The sequence below is a fragment of the Halichoerus grypus genome, chromosome 8, assembly GCF_964656455.1.
Source record: "Halichoerus grypus chromosome 8, mHalGry1.hap1.1, whole genome shotgun sequence".
Taxonomy (NCBI): domain Eukaryota; kingdom Metazoa; phylum Chordata; class Mammalia; order Carnivora; family Phocidae; genus Halichoerus; species Halichoerus grypus.
In genome coordinates this window covers 46,010,160-46,026,461 of record NC_135719.1, presented here as the reverse complement: position 1 = coordinate 46,026,461, position 16,302 = coordinate 46,010,160, and the positions used below count along the sequence as shown (strand labels likewise).

The 16,302-nt window shown below is 53.6% G+C and overlaps 1 protein-coding gene across 2 annotated transcripts in view; it reads left to right on the top strand.

Moving 5' to 3' along the window:
• The window catches only part of CORO2B (coronin 2B), a 125,230-nt gene extending 109,455 nt beyond the window's left edge, over positions 1-15,775 (top strand). For both annotated transcript variants that reach the window (XM_078079162.1, XM_078079163.1), the window contains 9 exons: positions 1,867-2,016; positions 2,689-2,853; positions 4,676-4,792; positions 4,929-5,033; positions 5,557-5,653; positions 9,270-9,382; positions 9,739-9,829; positions 10,041-10,180; positions 13,800-15,775. In XM_078079162.1, coding sequence (XP_077935288.1) covers positions 1,867-2,016; positions 2,689-2,853; positions 4,676-4,792; positions 4,929-5,033; positions 5,557-5,653; positions 9,270-9,382; positions 9,739-9,829; positions 10,041-10,180; positions 13,800-13,931 — 1,110 coding nt within the window. In that variant the 3' untranslated portion in view covers positions 13,932-15,775. The remainder of the gene's footprint in view (positions 1-1,866; positions 2,017-2,688; positions 2,854-4,675; positions 4,793-4,928; positions 5,034-5,556; positions 5,654-9,269; positions 9,383-9,738; positions 9,830-10,040; positions 10,181-13,799) is intronic.
• Positions 15,776-16,302: the final 527 nt, after the last annotated feature.

Here is a 16,302-nt window from a genome sequence, read left to right as displayed (position 1 = left end):
GGCCTCCCATGTCTACATGTGCAGAGCTGGGTCTTCGGGGGACACAACAAGAAGGGAAACTGCCACGGGAAGGGCCTTGGGGGCACCCCCAGTTGCCAGCCCTCCCCCCTGTCCTGAGGACTGCCTTTGGAGTTCCATGTTTATTCATAGGCTTCAGAATTATCATCCACTAGCTAATATCACATAATAACATGACATACTAAATTGTTCCCCTAGTGTCGGTCACTTAGAGTGTTTCTAAATTTTCCGCGTTGCAGTGAACACCTTCATGCATGGAGATTTTTGCTTATATTGGATTTTCAGAGTGAAATTACCAGGTCAAGCAATATGACATAAATGTCTTTATGGTTCCTGCAAAAGATTGCCAGATTGCTTCCAAAAGAGTTACTCAGATTTATAATACTACCAACACCGATTGCATCTACCAGTTCCAGTATATAATCTTGCCAACTTCGGCTCTCCCCCCACCTCCCAGTTGGCTACTTTAGAAGATTATAAATGGTATCTCAAAGCTGTTTTTCCAGTTTTTCTCCTTACTGGCAAGGGTGGAGTTCAGATTTTCAAAAGATTTGCTTTAAAGGTGCCCTAAGTCGTAGAGACGTGTGCTCCTTCTAGTCAGAGCATAATCAATAGCATTCATGTTGACAACGATTATAACAAGGATGAGAATTCCTTAGGTCTTTTGAGCACTTTACAGTTTACAAGCTTGGGCAACCAGCATCTCATTCTATTCTACCAGGAGGCAAGGCAAAGCAAAGAGTTTTTTTCTCCCATTTGTAGATGAAACAGCTGCAACTAGGCAGAGAATGTTTGGCCCGGGAAATGGAAGCCCACCCGGGGCTGTTGTCAGTAATCCGGAGGGTACTCAAAGATGGCGGACAAACTGCGCACTTCCTCTCTCTGGGGCCACGTGTCTCCACTCTCTGCTCCTCTGTATGTCCCATCCTCCTCTTGGCCTATCATCTCTTTCTGCTGCTTTCTTTCTTTCTTTCTTTCTTTTTTTTAAGATTTTATTCATTTTAGAGAGAGAGAGAGCACGAGTGGAGGGGAGAGTCAGAGGAAGGGGCAGACTCCCCATTAAGCACGGAGCCCAACTCAGGGCTCCATCCCAGGACCCGGAGATCATGACCTGAGCTGAAGGCAGACGCTTAACCGGCTGAGCCCCCCAGGCGCCCCTCTTTCTGCTTCTTTACCAGCACCTACAAGACTGAAAATAGCAGCTGCATCCAGGCTCTGCCCGTCCTCCTGGTATAGGCTCCAAACATCTGATCAGTCTCTGCCCCTTGGAGCCTCACCTCTCAGGAGAGACTCTGGGCCTCCCAGCCTCCCAGATGGGTTTTCCTCTGCTCTCGAGTCCACCTTGGTGAGGAGCAGAGTGAGAGACAGGGCCGTGTGAAACCAACAGAGCTGCCGAGGCTGAGGTCAGAGCTCTTAGCAGGGCGTGGGATGGGAAGCAGAGGGAGACATTTTTTTTTTTTTTGAGAGAGAGAGAATGAGAGAGAGAGCACATGAGAGGGGGGAGGGTCAGAGGGAGAAGCAGATTCCCCGCCGAGCAGGGAGCCCAATGCGGGACTCGATCCAGGGACTCCAGAATCGTGACCTGAGCCGAAGGCAGCCGCTTAACCAATGAGCCACCCAGGCGCCCAGCAGAGGGAGACTTTTAATACAACACTTGCCGAGAGCTGCTTACTGTGTGATGTGCACCCTGGAGCCTCCCCCGGGCCTCAGTCAGGCCCTGCCCACCGGACGGGCCAGGGGGTGTCCCGCGGCACAGATCTGGGGAAGCCTGCGGTCTGAGGGAGAGGGCCGGCAGGGGCTTCCCCTGGCCCTGCGCACCCAGCCTCGGCCCTCCACCCCCCTCTGCAGGTGCGGATCTGGGAGATCCCCGAGGGGGGGTTGAAGCGGAACATGACAGAGGCCCTCCTGGAGCTGCACGGGCACAGCCGGCGCGTGGGGCTGGTCGAGTGGCACCCCACTACCAACAACATCCTGTTCAGTGCTGGCTATGACTACAAGGTGAGCAGCCTGACAGCAGCTGTGTCCCAAGCCAGCTCAGTGCTGGGGCGGGGGGAGGGGGGAGGTAGGGGGGACTCTTTAGAAGCCACCTGTAGGAGCACTGTTAATCTCCTGAGGATGGTCACCAACATCGTCCCGTCTGTCTGTTCATTCATTCATTCATTCATTCATTCCACAGGACTGGGCATCTTCGGTGTGCCCTGTCATTCCTGGGGTCCACAGAGGCCGCCTCTCTGGCCTCTCTGGCCCTGACGGTCTAGAAGAGAATGCCCACACTCCATGCCCACTCCCTCTCCGGAGCCACTTCTTAAATCCAGAAGTGACCGTTGCCCTCCTGGTAGGAAAAAGGAACAACCAAAGTTGCTGGAGGGAAGAGAATGGCATGCCCTCAAAAGGGGTGTGCCAGCCATGGGCCCTGGCCAGGAACATTGATCCTTCTTGCTAGTACAAGAACCCGGCGGCTGGGCTCTGCTGAGGGACGGTAGTGGATTTGTGCGACAGGGAGCATCAGCCTTTGATACAGAGTTTCACGCCCCCGTCCTGCCTCCCAGCACACCCCGACCCCACGTGGGGCGTCTCTCCCAGGGCCATCGGGTGCAGACCAGGGACAGACGCCTCATGGCGCAGCCTCAGGGCTGACCTGCCTCCGGCATGCCTACCCTCCCCTCGCAGGTCCTCATCTGGAACCTGGACGTGGGTGAGCCGGTGAAGATGATAGACTGCCACTCGGATGTGATCCTCTGCATGTCCTTCAACACGGACGGCAGCCTGCTCACCACCACGTGCAAGGACAAGAAGCTTCGCGTGATCGAGCCCCGCTCCGGCCGCGTCCTGCAGGTGAAGCCCCACAGTCTTTGAGGGGAAGGGCAGGTGTCAGGATCTGGGTGGTGGTTTTCAGTCAGGCCTAGAGGAAAAGGCTGTACCAGCTCCCCTTCTCCCCCACACCTGGCCTACACCTCCATGGACCAGCCCCTGTGTTCTGGGTTCTTCTCAACTCACAGGGACCCTGCCTTAGTTTGGGTGGGGAGGGACCTTGGTACCCTTTCTCATCCCCACTGTACCCCTCTCCCCAGGTGGGATTCTTCTGGCCTGCTCTGGGAGCAGAACTGGTGACACCCTTCAGCCCACAAATCCCGGGGTGTTCCCTAAGCCCCATCGTGAGCCCAGGAGAGGGGGCTTTGGACTCTCTGCCCAGCCACCTGCATGGGACGAGCCCGAGGGAGATGGCTCAGGGCACCAGCCCCAGGACGGCTCCAAGTGGGGAGGTTGCTGGTGAATTTAGCTCCAGCTTGATCTTTGAGTCTCCTGGGTCTTGACTGTGAAGAAGGAATTAGATGCCATTTGGGAGTAAGAAGTGAACACTTCCTGAGCACCTACTACGTGCCAGTTGAGGGGCTAGGTGGGGCAGAAAATGTGGATGAAATGTGAGGTTTACCTCCTACACAAGAAAGGATTGATGCTCGACCCGGTGCTGTTTATCTCGGAAGAGTCCGAACTTGCAAGAGCAGAAAGTCATCTACTACGACCACTACAGATAATCACACTCAGAGTTATTAGTATCATTAGGATCCAGCAGCCCCGACTCCCAGCTCGCTGTGGGGCTCCACGTCGTGACTCGCTGCATCCTCCTGACAGCCTGCTAAGGTGGGCACGGCTACTCTTCCCGCTTCACACAGGGGAACTGAGGCTTGGAGAGGGTTCGAGATGGGAGCTCAGTTACAGGCGGAGTCAGAATCCAAGCCCAGCCAGTGGCCCCCAGAGCCCCTGCTGAGCAGAAGAGCAGAGACCCCAAGCTCCACCTCACAGACACGACACGGGCCGGCGAGGTGGGACTCCTGGGGGCTACACTCGTTGGGCAGGACCAGAAGTGACGCTGCACCTCCAGCCTCTGGTTTCTGACCTGATGCTGACTCATCCCAGCAAAGAGCTATTCTGTGTTAGGAGGAAGAGGAAGGGTCACAACTCGAGAGGCGGGGGGGGGGGGAGGAAGAGGATGGCCTGCTTAGAAGGAGCCCCGGGTGAAGCAAGGCGCTGAGCAGTGACCCAGGGAGTCCCCTGTGCTCCTGAGCCTCATCCTCATCCTCATCCTCGGAGATTCCCCTGTCATGACTCTTGGAAGAGATGCCTCGCTGAGAGCACCTGGCACAGCTGATGTTAGCCCCCCTTCCCGAGCCCCCCCCCGCCCCCCCTCCCCCCCCGACGGCAGCAAGGCCTGGTTTCCTGGCCCCAGGGCCCCTTTGCTCCCCAGCACCTGCGTTAGTCTCCGCTTGCAGCTGTAAGGAATCTCCACCGTCAGGGGCTTACAGCAACACAAAGCCGGAGGCCAGAAGTGCAAAGTCAAGGCTGCACTCCCTCGGGACGCTCCGGGACAGAACCCTTTCTCGCCTCTTCCAGCTTGTGGCCGCATCCCTCCAATCTCTGCCTCTGGAGTCACATCACCTCCGCTGTGTGTCTGCAGCGCCTCCCTTTTTCTTACCTTTTACAAGGATGCTCGTGATGACCTCTAGGGCCCACTTGGATAATGCAAAGCAGTGAAGGGCTCCATCTCACAGGCTCCAGGGATGAAGGCCTGGACCTATCTTTTGGGGGCCCCATTCAGCCCACTACAGTTCCCTAGTGTCCAGGGCCCTGGCTTACCTGCTCTCTCTGTCCCCGCCAGGAGGCAAACTGCAAAAACCACAGAGTGAACCGGGTGGTGTTCCTGGGAAACATGAAACGGCTTCTCACGACAGGGGTCTCCAGGTGGAACACGAGACAAATCGCCCTCTGGGACCAGGTCAGCCACGGGGAGGCCGGGTGGTAACACAGAAGGGTGGTCGCTCTGGGGGCTTTGCCGGGGTCGGGGAGGGTAAGGTGCCATCCTGCCGAGACACAGGCTGATACCGGTCTTCATCCCCTCCCCCCACCCCAAGGAGGACCTGTCCATGCCCCTGATCGAGGAGGAAATTGATGGGCTGTCAGGTCTCCTGTTTCCCTTCTACGATGCTGACACCCACATGCTCTACTTGGCTGGAAAGGTAGTAGAAGATGGGGGGTGGGAGGCACGGGGCGGCCTGTGGGAGACCCCACCCCCATAGTGCCCCTGCTCCTGCCCTACCCCCTAGGAAGAACCAGGCTAACCTCTCTGGTCTTCCCCTCGGGCTCTCACTTTCTTCCATCAGAGCTGCCCTCGGGTCTGCCACTCATTCCCACTGAAGGGTCAGTGACTGGGAATGACTTCAGAGGTGCACCGGGGTGGGGTTTACACCAGAAGAAGGATCAGAGCCGGAAGTGTAGAGGACAGTGACTCGTCATGGTATTTGAGGCACCTGCCAGGTGCTCTTTGGCAAATATGGCCTTGTGGATCAGAAGCGCTGTCTCCACACCCACGGCGCCCCCACCCCACCACCCCATCAGTGCCCCGTGGCAGCCGGCCCGGGTCTAGAGGCCAGGTCTCCCTGGTCTTTGACCACCCCTGAGGCACACCAGAGGCTTTCTTCAGCAGACCCCCAGGACCACCCCCGGCTTTCCTCACCTCCCTCCCTTTCCCCCTGCCCCCAGGGAGATGGAAACATCCGGTACTACGAGATCAGCACTGAGAAGCCCTTCTTGAGTTACCTCATGGAGTTCCGCTCCCCAGCCCCGCAGAAAGGCCTAGGTAAGGGGGGGTCCAGAGGCTTCCATGGCTGTGATGCTATAGAAAGAGAGGCTGGACGTTTGGCTCATGGGTCACCCCTGCCTTTAAATGAAATAGCAGACTCAGAAGCCCATAGCTCCTGGGCAATGAGACTAGCAGCTACAGCTGCTGGCCCTGAGGTCATCCCGCCCTCTTCAGCCAGCCTGTCAGCACCCACCTGACGGACCGCTAGTCCACAGTGCCTGACGTCCTCCACCATCTCTGGTCATCAGCCCACAGGGGTGTACACCGTGTCTTCACTCCGGTCTGCAGATGGGGAGACTGAAGCCCAAAGTGGTTCTGACCCTGGCGGGAGGTGGGGGCATAACTAAAGGTCAGAGCAAGGTCTAGGCCCAGACCCTTTCCTGAAGCCTTTGGGAACCAGCACACCGTCCCCCCTCCAACCCGGCCCAGTCCTCAGGAGCAGTTCTTTTCTTGCCTGAGAGGACAGGAGGAAGTTCTAGGGGGTCCCCATCACTGCACCCCCAGGCTCCCCAGAGGGCCCGGGATTGACGGAGCGTCATGAGTCAGGGCAGGGATGAGATGTTCTTCACAGCCCACATTCTACCACCACTAAAGTCTTACAGCAAAATGTTCATTCCTGTCAACTAACACTGTCATATCATTCAGCAATTCCCTGTTCGGGGTCAGAATCACCCAGTTGGAAGGAGTTTCTTCCGGGGCTCTGTTCCCTCCTTACCTTGGAGCCCAAATCTGCCTTGTTCCCTCTGGGGATCTGGTGTTATGGATAGGGCCTGCGAGCCAGCTTCCAGGTCATCAGTGCTGTAAGGGCCCAAAAGCCCACCTCAGTGACTGACAGCAAGATGGTGGCCCAGAGATATGCCTGAGGTCCCAATGACCATTCCTTTGACTTCAGACTTCCCCGACTCTGTCATCTCCCCCTCCTCACTGTCACCACTTCATTGAGTAGAATAAAAAGCAGCCTGGACTTCAGAGTCAGACATAGGTTTACGTTTGGACTCAAATGCATACCTCACCCTTCTGAGGCTCAGTTTCTCCATCTGTAAAATAGGGAAAACCAAACCTACCTTTAGGTAGGGCTGTTGTAAAGCTTAGATAGAGCACCTGGAGCACCTGGTGCTTCCAGGTGCTCTTTCACATAGTCATTCAACAAACACTTACTGGGTGGCAGCCCCCAGACTCAGTGGTAAATAATATGTTACCCAGCCTTGCTCTCATGGGGCTCACATTCCACTAAAGGGAGACAGACAAACAAGAAGGAAAATCCTAGATGGTCGTAAGTTCTAGGCAGAGATTCAAATAAGGCAATAGAACAGAGAGTGACTAGGGGCTATTTGGGACTAGATAGTCAGGGAAGGCCTCGCTGTGGAGGTGAACTTTTAAGCCGAGATCTAAAAGGCAGGAAGGGGGAAGAGTAGGGCCAGCAGGAGGAACAGTCGGTGCAAAGTCCCTGTGGCAAGAATGAGCCTGGCATGTTCTAGAAACAGAATGGAGGTTAGTGTGATTAAGTATAGGCTCTGTAACGTAGCAGAAGATGGGGAGGGGGTTGGGATGTGAATCTGGAACCAAGGGCAGGGGCCAGATGCCATGGGATAGATTAGAAGGATGTATTCGTGAAGGGGTGTCCAGAGAAACAGAAAAAAAAAATATATATATATATATGTATATATATGTAATATATATCTCAGGGTCCTGGGATCGAGCCCCACATCAGGCTCCCTGCTCAGCGGGGAGTCTGCTTCTCCCTCTCCCTCTGCCCCTCCCCCTGCTCTCTCTCTCTCTCTCTCTCTCAAATAAATAATAAAATCTTAAAAAAAAAAGTCCCATGATCTGCTGGCTTTCTGGAGACCCAAGTCAGTCCAAGTCTAAAGACCCAAGAACCAAGGAAGTTGATGTGTGAATCCCAGTCTAAGGGCAGGAGAAGGTGGCATGAGCTGTCCTAGTTCAGACAGTGAGGCAAGAAAAAAAGGAGTGACTTCCTCCTTCCTCTGCCTTTTGTTCTGTTCAGACCCTCCTCAGATGGGATGATGCCCATCCACCCTGGGGAGGGTGACCTGCTTTCCTGAGCCCGCAGATGCATACAGTTAACCGTCACACAGGGGAAGGAGTTTGGGTTTTACTGGGAACTCACTGGAGGGTTTTCTTTGTCTTGGGTGGACGGGTGGGAGATGGGACAGCCTGACATGATCTGAAATGTTAGTCTAAGGTTGCTCTGACTTCTGTAGGGAGAACGGATTTGGTTTTCTTCTTTTTTGTTTGGGAGTGGGGGAGAACGGATTTGGAAAGGACAGGAGGGAAGCAGAGAGACCAGTTCGGAGGCCACTGTGGACTTCTAGCCAAGAAAGGGTGGTAACTGGAGAGGTGGCAGGAAGATGGGGCGATGAATCCAGGTGTTTAGGAAGTAGGGTCAGCAGGACTTGAGGAAGAGGGAAGGGGGGAGGGAGGAATCAAGGAGAATTGTTTCTCCTCTCCCCCTCATCTGTGGCCACTGTGGAGCGTCTGCTGTGAGCCAGGCACTTTTCATAGGTTCTGAGTAGCTAAGTAGATCTATGTGACTGGCCGAGTGTGTGTCGGGGGGGTGGGGGGGTGGTCAAGCAGGTCACATAGATCCTAAGTGGCAGAGCCAGAATTCAAAGCCAGGTCTGCTGGCTCTAAATCCCACTTGGGTACCTTTACAGTACTTCTCTCCAGCTCCTAGAATTCCTTTATCTGGAAAAGCAGCCTTCCATTCCAGGCAAGGAGAGCTGGGACCTTAACTCAGGTGCACATCATGGAAAAAGAAACTAACGTTATCTGTGCTCACGATGTTGCCAGGCAGTCAACGAGCATCTTCTCGCTCAGTCCCCTGAGCATCTCACGAAGGGTCAGACTGTCCACCTCTAACCAGCCAGGGAAGCTGAAGCTCAGAGATGCAGTGACTGGCCCCAGACCTCCCAGCCAGGGGGAGGGGCAGAGCCAGGCCTCAGAACCCCGTGTGTCTGAGCCCAGAGCTTGCGCTCCCAACCCCACAGCATGGTTTCCTCAGTAGGTACACAGTAGACGCCGCTGTTAGGAACACGGCTAGCGCACACACGTGCACGACTAGCACACGCACACACTCAGGAACGCGACACACAGGCGCGTCCGGTCGGTCCCAGATGTACGATGGAATGGCAGTCCCAGGCTTGAGGGTGCGTGGAGAAAGGTTTCTCTCTCCTTCGTTCTCTCTGAGGACCAGAAACACAGGGGCTGAGGGAAACTAGTTTATTTTAGAAGGTGACAGGCTCAGGGGCCCCGCCCTAGCCATACTCTGTGACCTGGGGCAAGCCCCCTCCCCTAAACTGGCAGGAGTCTCATCTATCAAAAGAATGGAATAGACTCAAATATTTCAATAGCCCCTTCCAGTTACAAAAGGCCCCAATTCTAAAGCATGCACTTGGTGAGGCACGTCTGGCCCGAGGGGCTTATCTGAGACGTTGCTACCAGAGACAGAGCCTGGCCCCCAGGCCATCTGCTGCCCTGTGCCTAGATCATTGCCTCCTAAGTGCTCAGGGACACTCTTGGCCAAGGACATGAGGGAGGAGAGGCGCTGAGAGGTACCCCGGGATCCCATGGAGCTGCGTGTGCCTGTCCACAGGGGTCATGCCCAAGCATGGGCTGGATGTGTCAGCCTGCGAGGTGTTCCGCTTCTACAAGCTGGTGACTCTCAAGGGCCTGATCGAGCCCATCTCCATGATCGTGCCCCGGAGGGTAAGTGGGGCTGTGCTGGGCTCCAAAGGGACCCCCACACTGAATCCTAGCTAGCTTGCCACAGACTATAAGCCTGAAGAGCCCAGAAGAAGTTCCTGTGGACTGGGGTCTTTGGGCCCAATTTGGGGGTGGCAGGGGGAAGACGGGGGCCATTCTAGGGTGGGGACAGTCTGGCTTGCTGACAAATGCAGGGTGGGGATTCCACGTGGGAGATGCCTGAGTGCTAAGGTTTGGGGGCAGGACAGCGGGAGCACGGTGGGAGGTCAGCCAGGAGGGACTGCTGAAGAGTAGATCTATGTGACTGGCCGAGTGTGTGTCGGCCCCTATCTGTCCACTCTTCTGCTCCCCCCCTGCAGTCGGATTCCTACCAGGAAGACATTTACCCCATGACACCAGGCACGGAGCCAGCTCTGACCCCCGATGAATGGCTGGGGGGCATCAACCGAGGTACTGCACGGGTGGGCTCCCCGGGAGAGGCTTCAAGACTGCAGCTTTCGCCTTCGCTCGGTTCACCCATTGCCCCTCGCGTAGCCTCCTGCTTGACCCCCCACACACACACACACACTCAACCAGCTGTCAAGCATGGTGTGAACAAAAGATGCCATCACTTGACATGCCACCAAATTGTCGGCATGAACGTTTCTCTTGCCTTCTGTAGATCCCGTGCTGATGTCTTTGAAGGAAGGCTATAAGAGGTCCTCAAAAATGGTATTTAAGGCTCCCATCAAAGAAAAGAAGAGCGTTGTGGTCAATGGAATAGATTTATTAGAGAATGTCCCGCCCAGGACAGAGAACGAGGTAAGGAATATAAGTTATTACTTCCACAGGTCCTGGAAGAGCGAGACCTTTACATTTCAATTATGGACTTCAGGCCTTTAAGCTGGCTCCATCTGGGGCATTTTTCTTTCTGTGACAAATACCGTAAGTAGCCTGCTATTGGCTTCCATTGCCTCTGACCCCAATAAATAGAGGCTGGGATCTGGTAGCGATATTGATGCCCCACCCGCACCCCTGGCCCTCACTAGCCAGTCCCGCGTCTCATTTCAGAACGGGGTTGTCATTTGCTCTTACGGGAGTTATAAATTACTGACTAACAGAGGAAAGCCTGGCCTCATGCCTTACAGCACTGCCTTCCTCCCTGGCATCGTGGCAGCGACGGGGTCTGACAGTTCCCTGTTGGGGGGGAAGAGGCTGTGTTTATGAAAGTACTTTGCACCCTTTAGAATGGGAGCAGCTCATTCAGGGGCAACCATAGCTGGGTCTGATCCATGCCCCCCCGCCCTCCGAAGGCTTCTCCTTTGCACTGTACGCCCAGGCCCCGGTGCCAAGACCAGGGGCTGAGTTCAGCTCTGCCAGGGTTCACAGATGCCCACCCTGTGCCAGGCACTTTGCCTGATGCAGCTGAAGTAGAGATAGCTGCATGGACCCACTGCATCTGAATCTGGGCTCTGCTATTTCCCGGCTGTGCCCAAGCAAGTTTCCTGGCCTTTCTCCTGGTAAAGTGGGGATGGGAAATAACGCATAGGAATAGCACAAGATACTTCCTAAGTGTCTAGCACTCTTCCTGGCCCATATGAAGTGCTCGGTGAGGCTCCCTGTATTAGTTATCTATTGCCATGTAAGACATCACCCCAAAACTTAGTGACTTAAACCCGCAAACATTTATTATCTCATAGTATCTCAGAATGGATGCCCGTGGTTCAAGGTCTCTCAGGAGACCTTGTAGTTAAACTGGTGCCTGGGCTGCAGCCACATCTGAAGGCTCAACTGGGGAGGGATCTGCTTCCACATTCACTCACATGGTTGCTGCAAGGACTCGTTTCCTCATGGGTTGCTGGACTGAGGGTCTCGGTTCCTCATGGACTATCAGCCAGAGGCTTCCCTCAGGTGTTTACCGTATGGACCTCTCCGTAGGGCAGCTCACAACATGGTAGCTGGCATCCCTCCAAGTGAGCAAGAGAAGGTGTCCAAGATGGAAGTCATGGTCTTTTTGTAACCTAACCTTGGAAATGACATCCCATCACTTCTGCCATATTCTATTCATCTGAAGCAAGTTTCCAGGTCCAGTCTGCCCTTGAGGGGAGGGGTAACATAGGGGCCATCTTCAAGGTTTCTAGTCACACCAACTTATGATTATCACTATTATTCATAAAAAGACTATTCCTGACCTCAGGGAGCTCACAGTCTTAAAGGGAAATTTGAAAGGTAAACTGATAATTGCTATACAATATATTTAGTACCATTCTAGAGGGATGTTCAGATGTCTAGGATTGGATGGAATCAGGTGATAAATGAGATTTGCTTCAAAATAATCCCTGATAGAGGTGGTGCAGGTGAAGTGGGTAGGAGTAGAGATAAAGCAAGAATGGTCACATGTTCTTTCTTAAAGCCGGTTGATGAGTACTTGGAGGTTCATAGTGCTAATCTTTCCAGTTTTGTATCTATTTGGCATTTTCCATTAAGAAAAAAAAATTTAAGCCCCCTGACAAGGTAGAAGGTACCTGAGTTGCTGGGATAGCCCAGGTGGGCCATAACAAGAGACTGAGCTCAGTTCTAGTACCCAGTGTAGGAGAGGCAGGGTTGAGCAGGAGTGAAATCAAGTAATGTTTTGTTTCAACTTGTTTATATGAACAGAAACTGAGGACCCAGAGGGAAATTTTCAAGGATCTCTGAGCAGGCAACACAGTGCCACAATCTGTCTACACTAAATCTTGTACACCTTTGTTACTGCAAAGAAATCCGCTCAGAGCCTGTTGACTCTGGGTTTATCCACAATTTTAACTATCACAGCCGACTGGGAGCAACCAATTAGAAAATTGGACTGTACAAGGTGGACACATTGGTCTATGTGTGAAGAGAAACTGGTAGCTTGATACAGGGGAGGAGACTTGAATACAACTCTGAATTTTACTACAAATCAGTTAATTGTACACTTAAAATGAGTGGAATTTAGGGTATGTGAATTACACCTCAATAAAACTGTTTTGTTTTTTTAAACAAAAGCTGACCAAAAGATTATGCAAAGGAATTTTGAGAACTTGGAAGCCACGGGAGTGCGTGAAATCATTGAGTGCAGGGGCAAATAGCACATCATCCCTCCAAAGAGATGTAACCAGTACTCATTTGTTGGTTAAAAAAAAAAAAAAAAGTTAGTTAAAGAAAGAATCATAAAAATGATAAAGACATTCTTTAAACCATTTATCTTCATTTAATGCATTACGTAAATAGTGCTCCCTTTGGCAGCACATACACTAACACATTAAAATACATACACACCTACATACATACATCCTACTTTGACTCAGGACCAAGACCCTGCTTTGAGGAGATTCCTGGTTGGGAATCTGCTATGTCATTCACATATAAATCACCCTTTCACTCCAAATTGCAGTTTCGGTTTCTTTGAGGTGGAGCAACTTACCGTGAATCTGAAAACAAAGTCCGAGTTTTTTTCAGAGTTGTCCCCCGTTTTTTCTTGTTTAAGACAGATTTATTGAGGTATAATTTCCCTGTGGTAAAAGTCATCCTATGTAGTGTCCCGTGCCATGAGTTTTGACCACCACATACAACCAGGTCACCACTATGGGACAATCAAGATATAAACTCTTTCTGATCTCTTATGTTTACACCGCCCACCCCCAACTCAGAAGCAACTCTGTTAGCATCCCCTTTATCTAATGCGTTCAACTTAGTTTTCCTGGGAACATTTTCGAACCATTTCATCAGTGTCTATCCTATCTCACTAAAGTAAACAGTTACAAAAATACATGCAGCTCACACCAGGGAATGTGAGGACACCCACAGGTGCGTGTCGGGAACATTCAGTTCAAGAGTGGGGGATCCTCGCGGGGCCCACTGCCTTGCGGGCCTCAGTGTTTTGCGGGCATCTGGCAGTCTGCTTTCCAGTGGAAAGGGCGAGACTGGTTAATCCAGGGGCTTGTCTAAGTGAAGGGCTGTCCGATCCCCCTGCTTTGCCCATGCCCGCCCCACCAGTGAATCCCAGCGCAGTGCGGACCTTGGTGGCCGAGATAGTCCCCCAGGCAGCAGAAAAGTGGGCTTCCATTCTGTATCTGAGCTTCCTTAAGAAAAGAAGGATACAAAACATTTTAGAAAGGTTCCCATTCAGAATGGTAAATAAGAGTATTATGTCTGCACCCCTAAAAGGGTGAGCTCGAGATATTTGGGGAAGGGGGCGGTGTTGGACTCCCAGGGGAAGTAGGAGCGGTGATCTGGGTCTGGAGAAGGGCACACTGCAGGGACAAGAGCCTCTGGGGACACTAAAGCCGGGGCAGGGGGAGAGGGGGTGACAAGAGCGGAGGCAGGGGCGGGGCAGGCGCAACACCCGCTCCCGAGAAATCGCCTTCTCACCTGCTCTCTCCTGCCCCGCCGCCACCCCTCTCTTCTTCGTCCACCGCAGCTCCTCCGAATGTTCTTCCGGCAGCAGGATGAGATCCGGCGATTGAAAGAGGAGCTGGCCCAGAAGGACATCCGCATTCGGCAGCTGCAGCTGGAGCTGAAAAACTTGCGCAACAGCCCCAAGAACTGTTAGCTCCCCGGCGGGGCTGCCTTCTAAGCTGACCTCCGATCTCTCCACGGTGTCTCCGCGCCCCTAACTCCCCCTTCTCCAGCGCCCCCAGAGAAAGAGCGGGGACTGGAGCTGGGGAACAGCCTGACGACCCCCACCTGGCCACCTCGAGGACTGGAAGCTGACCTTTGACCTCTCGACCTCCTGCTGAGAAAGTCCCCAGCCTCTCCTGGAGACCCACCGCTGGAGACCCACCCTTGCCCTGCCTTTGCCTGGGAGGGGTGAAGACCATGGACTTCCTGCAGGGCGCCCTCAATGGACCAGGGAGCAGAGGGCCAAGCCAGGACCCCAGCAGATGGAGAACTTGAAGTTTTCGCCCCCACCAAGGGGCTGCCGGGACATCTCGGCACTCCCTGCCCGGGCTCACAGCATCCCTGCCCTTGGCACAATAAGGGCTGGATTACCGGCCCGGGCTGTCCGGCCTCCCCTCCCTGCAACTCCCTCCCTTCCCTGGCAGCCCGGCAAGCCTGACTCACCTGACAAGGGCTGCAAGCAGCCCAGCTCCTTTCTGTCTCTTGCCCCCTCTCTCTTGTCTTCAGGGAATTAAGAGGATTGCTCACCAAGGCCATAATGACCCCTTGCCTTCCCATGATTCTCTTCAAAGCTCTTGGAACACCCCTTTCCCGTTTAATTTGTGAGGTAGGCAGGGTAGGGAATAGTGTCCCCATTTTACGAAGGACAGAACTGAGGGTTGCAATGGGGAAGTGACTTACGAAGTCCCCCAGAAGGTCAACAGTTGACCCAGGACCAGGACCCAGCGTGTCCAGACTCTGGGCCAGGGCCCTCCCCACCGCATCAAGATGCCAGTCCCACGGGGGCTTCCCCAGCGCCCAGGTCTCTGTGGAGAATGAGAACTGGAAGCCACTTGCTACCATCTGCCCAACACCGTAGTGCCAATGTGTCCCACCGCCCGGTTGAGGCCCCTCCCACTCAGTGCCCCTACCCGCTCCCGGCCCCCACCGTCTGCACTCCCTCCCCAGGGGACTCGCTCAGATGAGGCCCCTTCCTCCTGGAAGCCGAGGCTGAGAAGGGTGGAGCTCGGCCCTGGGGAAGGCAGAGCAGGGGTCTGATCACTTCGAGGGATGCTCCACGCGTGTCTCTCACCACTTCTGTCTCAGCCACTTTCAGCCTTACACTCGTAGAAGGACCACAGCCCCTCCCGTCCGTATAGCACTTTAAAGTTTACATGGTTCTTTGACCCGTAGCATCTCATTTAAGCCTCACATCCGCTCCAAGAGGTGGGGAGCATTACGCAGATGAGGACACAGAAGTGGCCCAAGGTCACAGGATTCTTTGAGATGTCATATTTCATTTGGTCTTCTACACATTTTCTTTTTTGTTTCCTTATTTTCTCCCGTCATTTCCCACTACCCACAGAGTCTATAAACACTGCTGTCAGAAAAGTCACAGTTCGGGGGTGAGATCTGGCCCGGGGGTCAAGAAATGGGTGTCCACTCCTCTCATTAGCTAGGATCTACTAGATGCATTATGCCCCATACCTGCTCTTCCTGTGGCCACCCTGCAGTACATCGCTCAACAGAGGCCGGGGCGCCCTCAGCCCCTCCAGGTCACCTGGGCAGGGAAGGCCCCCAGCCCTCAGGCTTTTCCTCCAAGAACCCTCCACCCTCTCGGCCAGCTAAAGCAGGGTCTGCGGGCCCTCCACCCCCTGCAGCTAGACAGTGTCTGCTCTCATCTCCTCACACTTCTGGACCTTTTTTTTCTTCCCCATTGACCTTTGTGGTCTTCTGTGATTATTTATGCTGCCTCCCAAGGATAGAATTGAAATAAAATGTTTTCAACTTATCAAACGTGGACATGACCCTCTCATTTAACCCCGGTGGCTGCCACTCTTGGTCACCATGGTATCTTGATGGTCAACTTCCCAGCCACAACTCTTGCCTTCCTGGAACAACAAACCATGTCTGTGCCTACAGATATCATTTCACACTTTTGTTCATCGACAGCAAGGCTTCTGAACCAATACCACTGACATTTGGGGCCAGATAAGTCTTTGCTGTGAGGGCTGTAAGATGTTTAGCAATATCCCTGGCCTCTGCCAATCAGACGCCATAGCAGCCCCTACCCAGTTGTGACAAATAAAAATGTTTCCAGGGATCACCCGATGTTCCCTAGGATAGGAAAATCGCCCCCAGTTGAGAACCACGGTTCTTCAGTTATTTGGTAAGCATCTGCTCTTTATCCAGCCCTGGGTTAGGGTCTGGGGGACACCAGTGTTTTACACTGGAGTGACGCTTCGCAGTTTCCATGTACTTGACTCTTTTGATCTTCACAGCAGCTCTAAACGCTATGTTCTAATATGATTTCCATTTTCAAG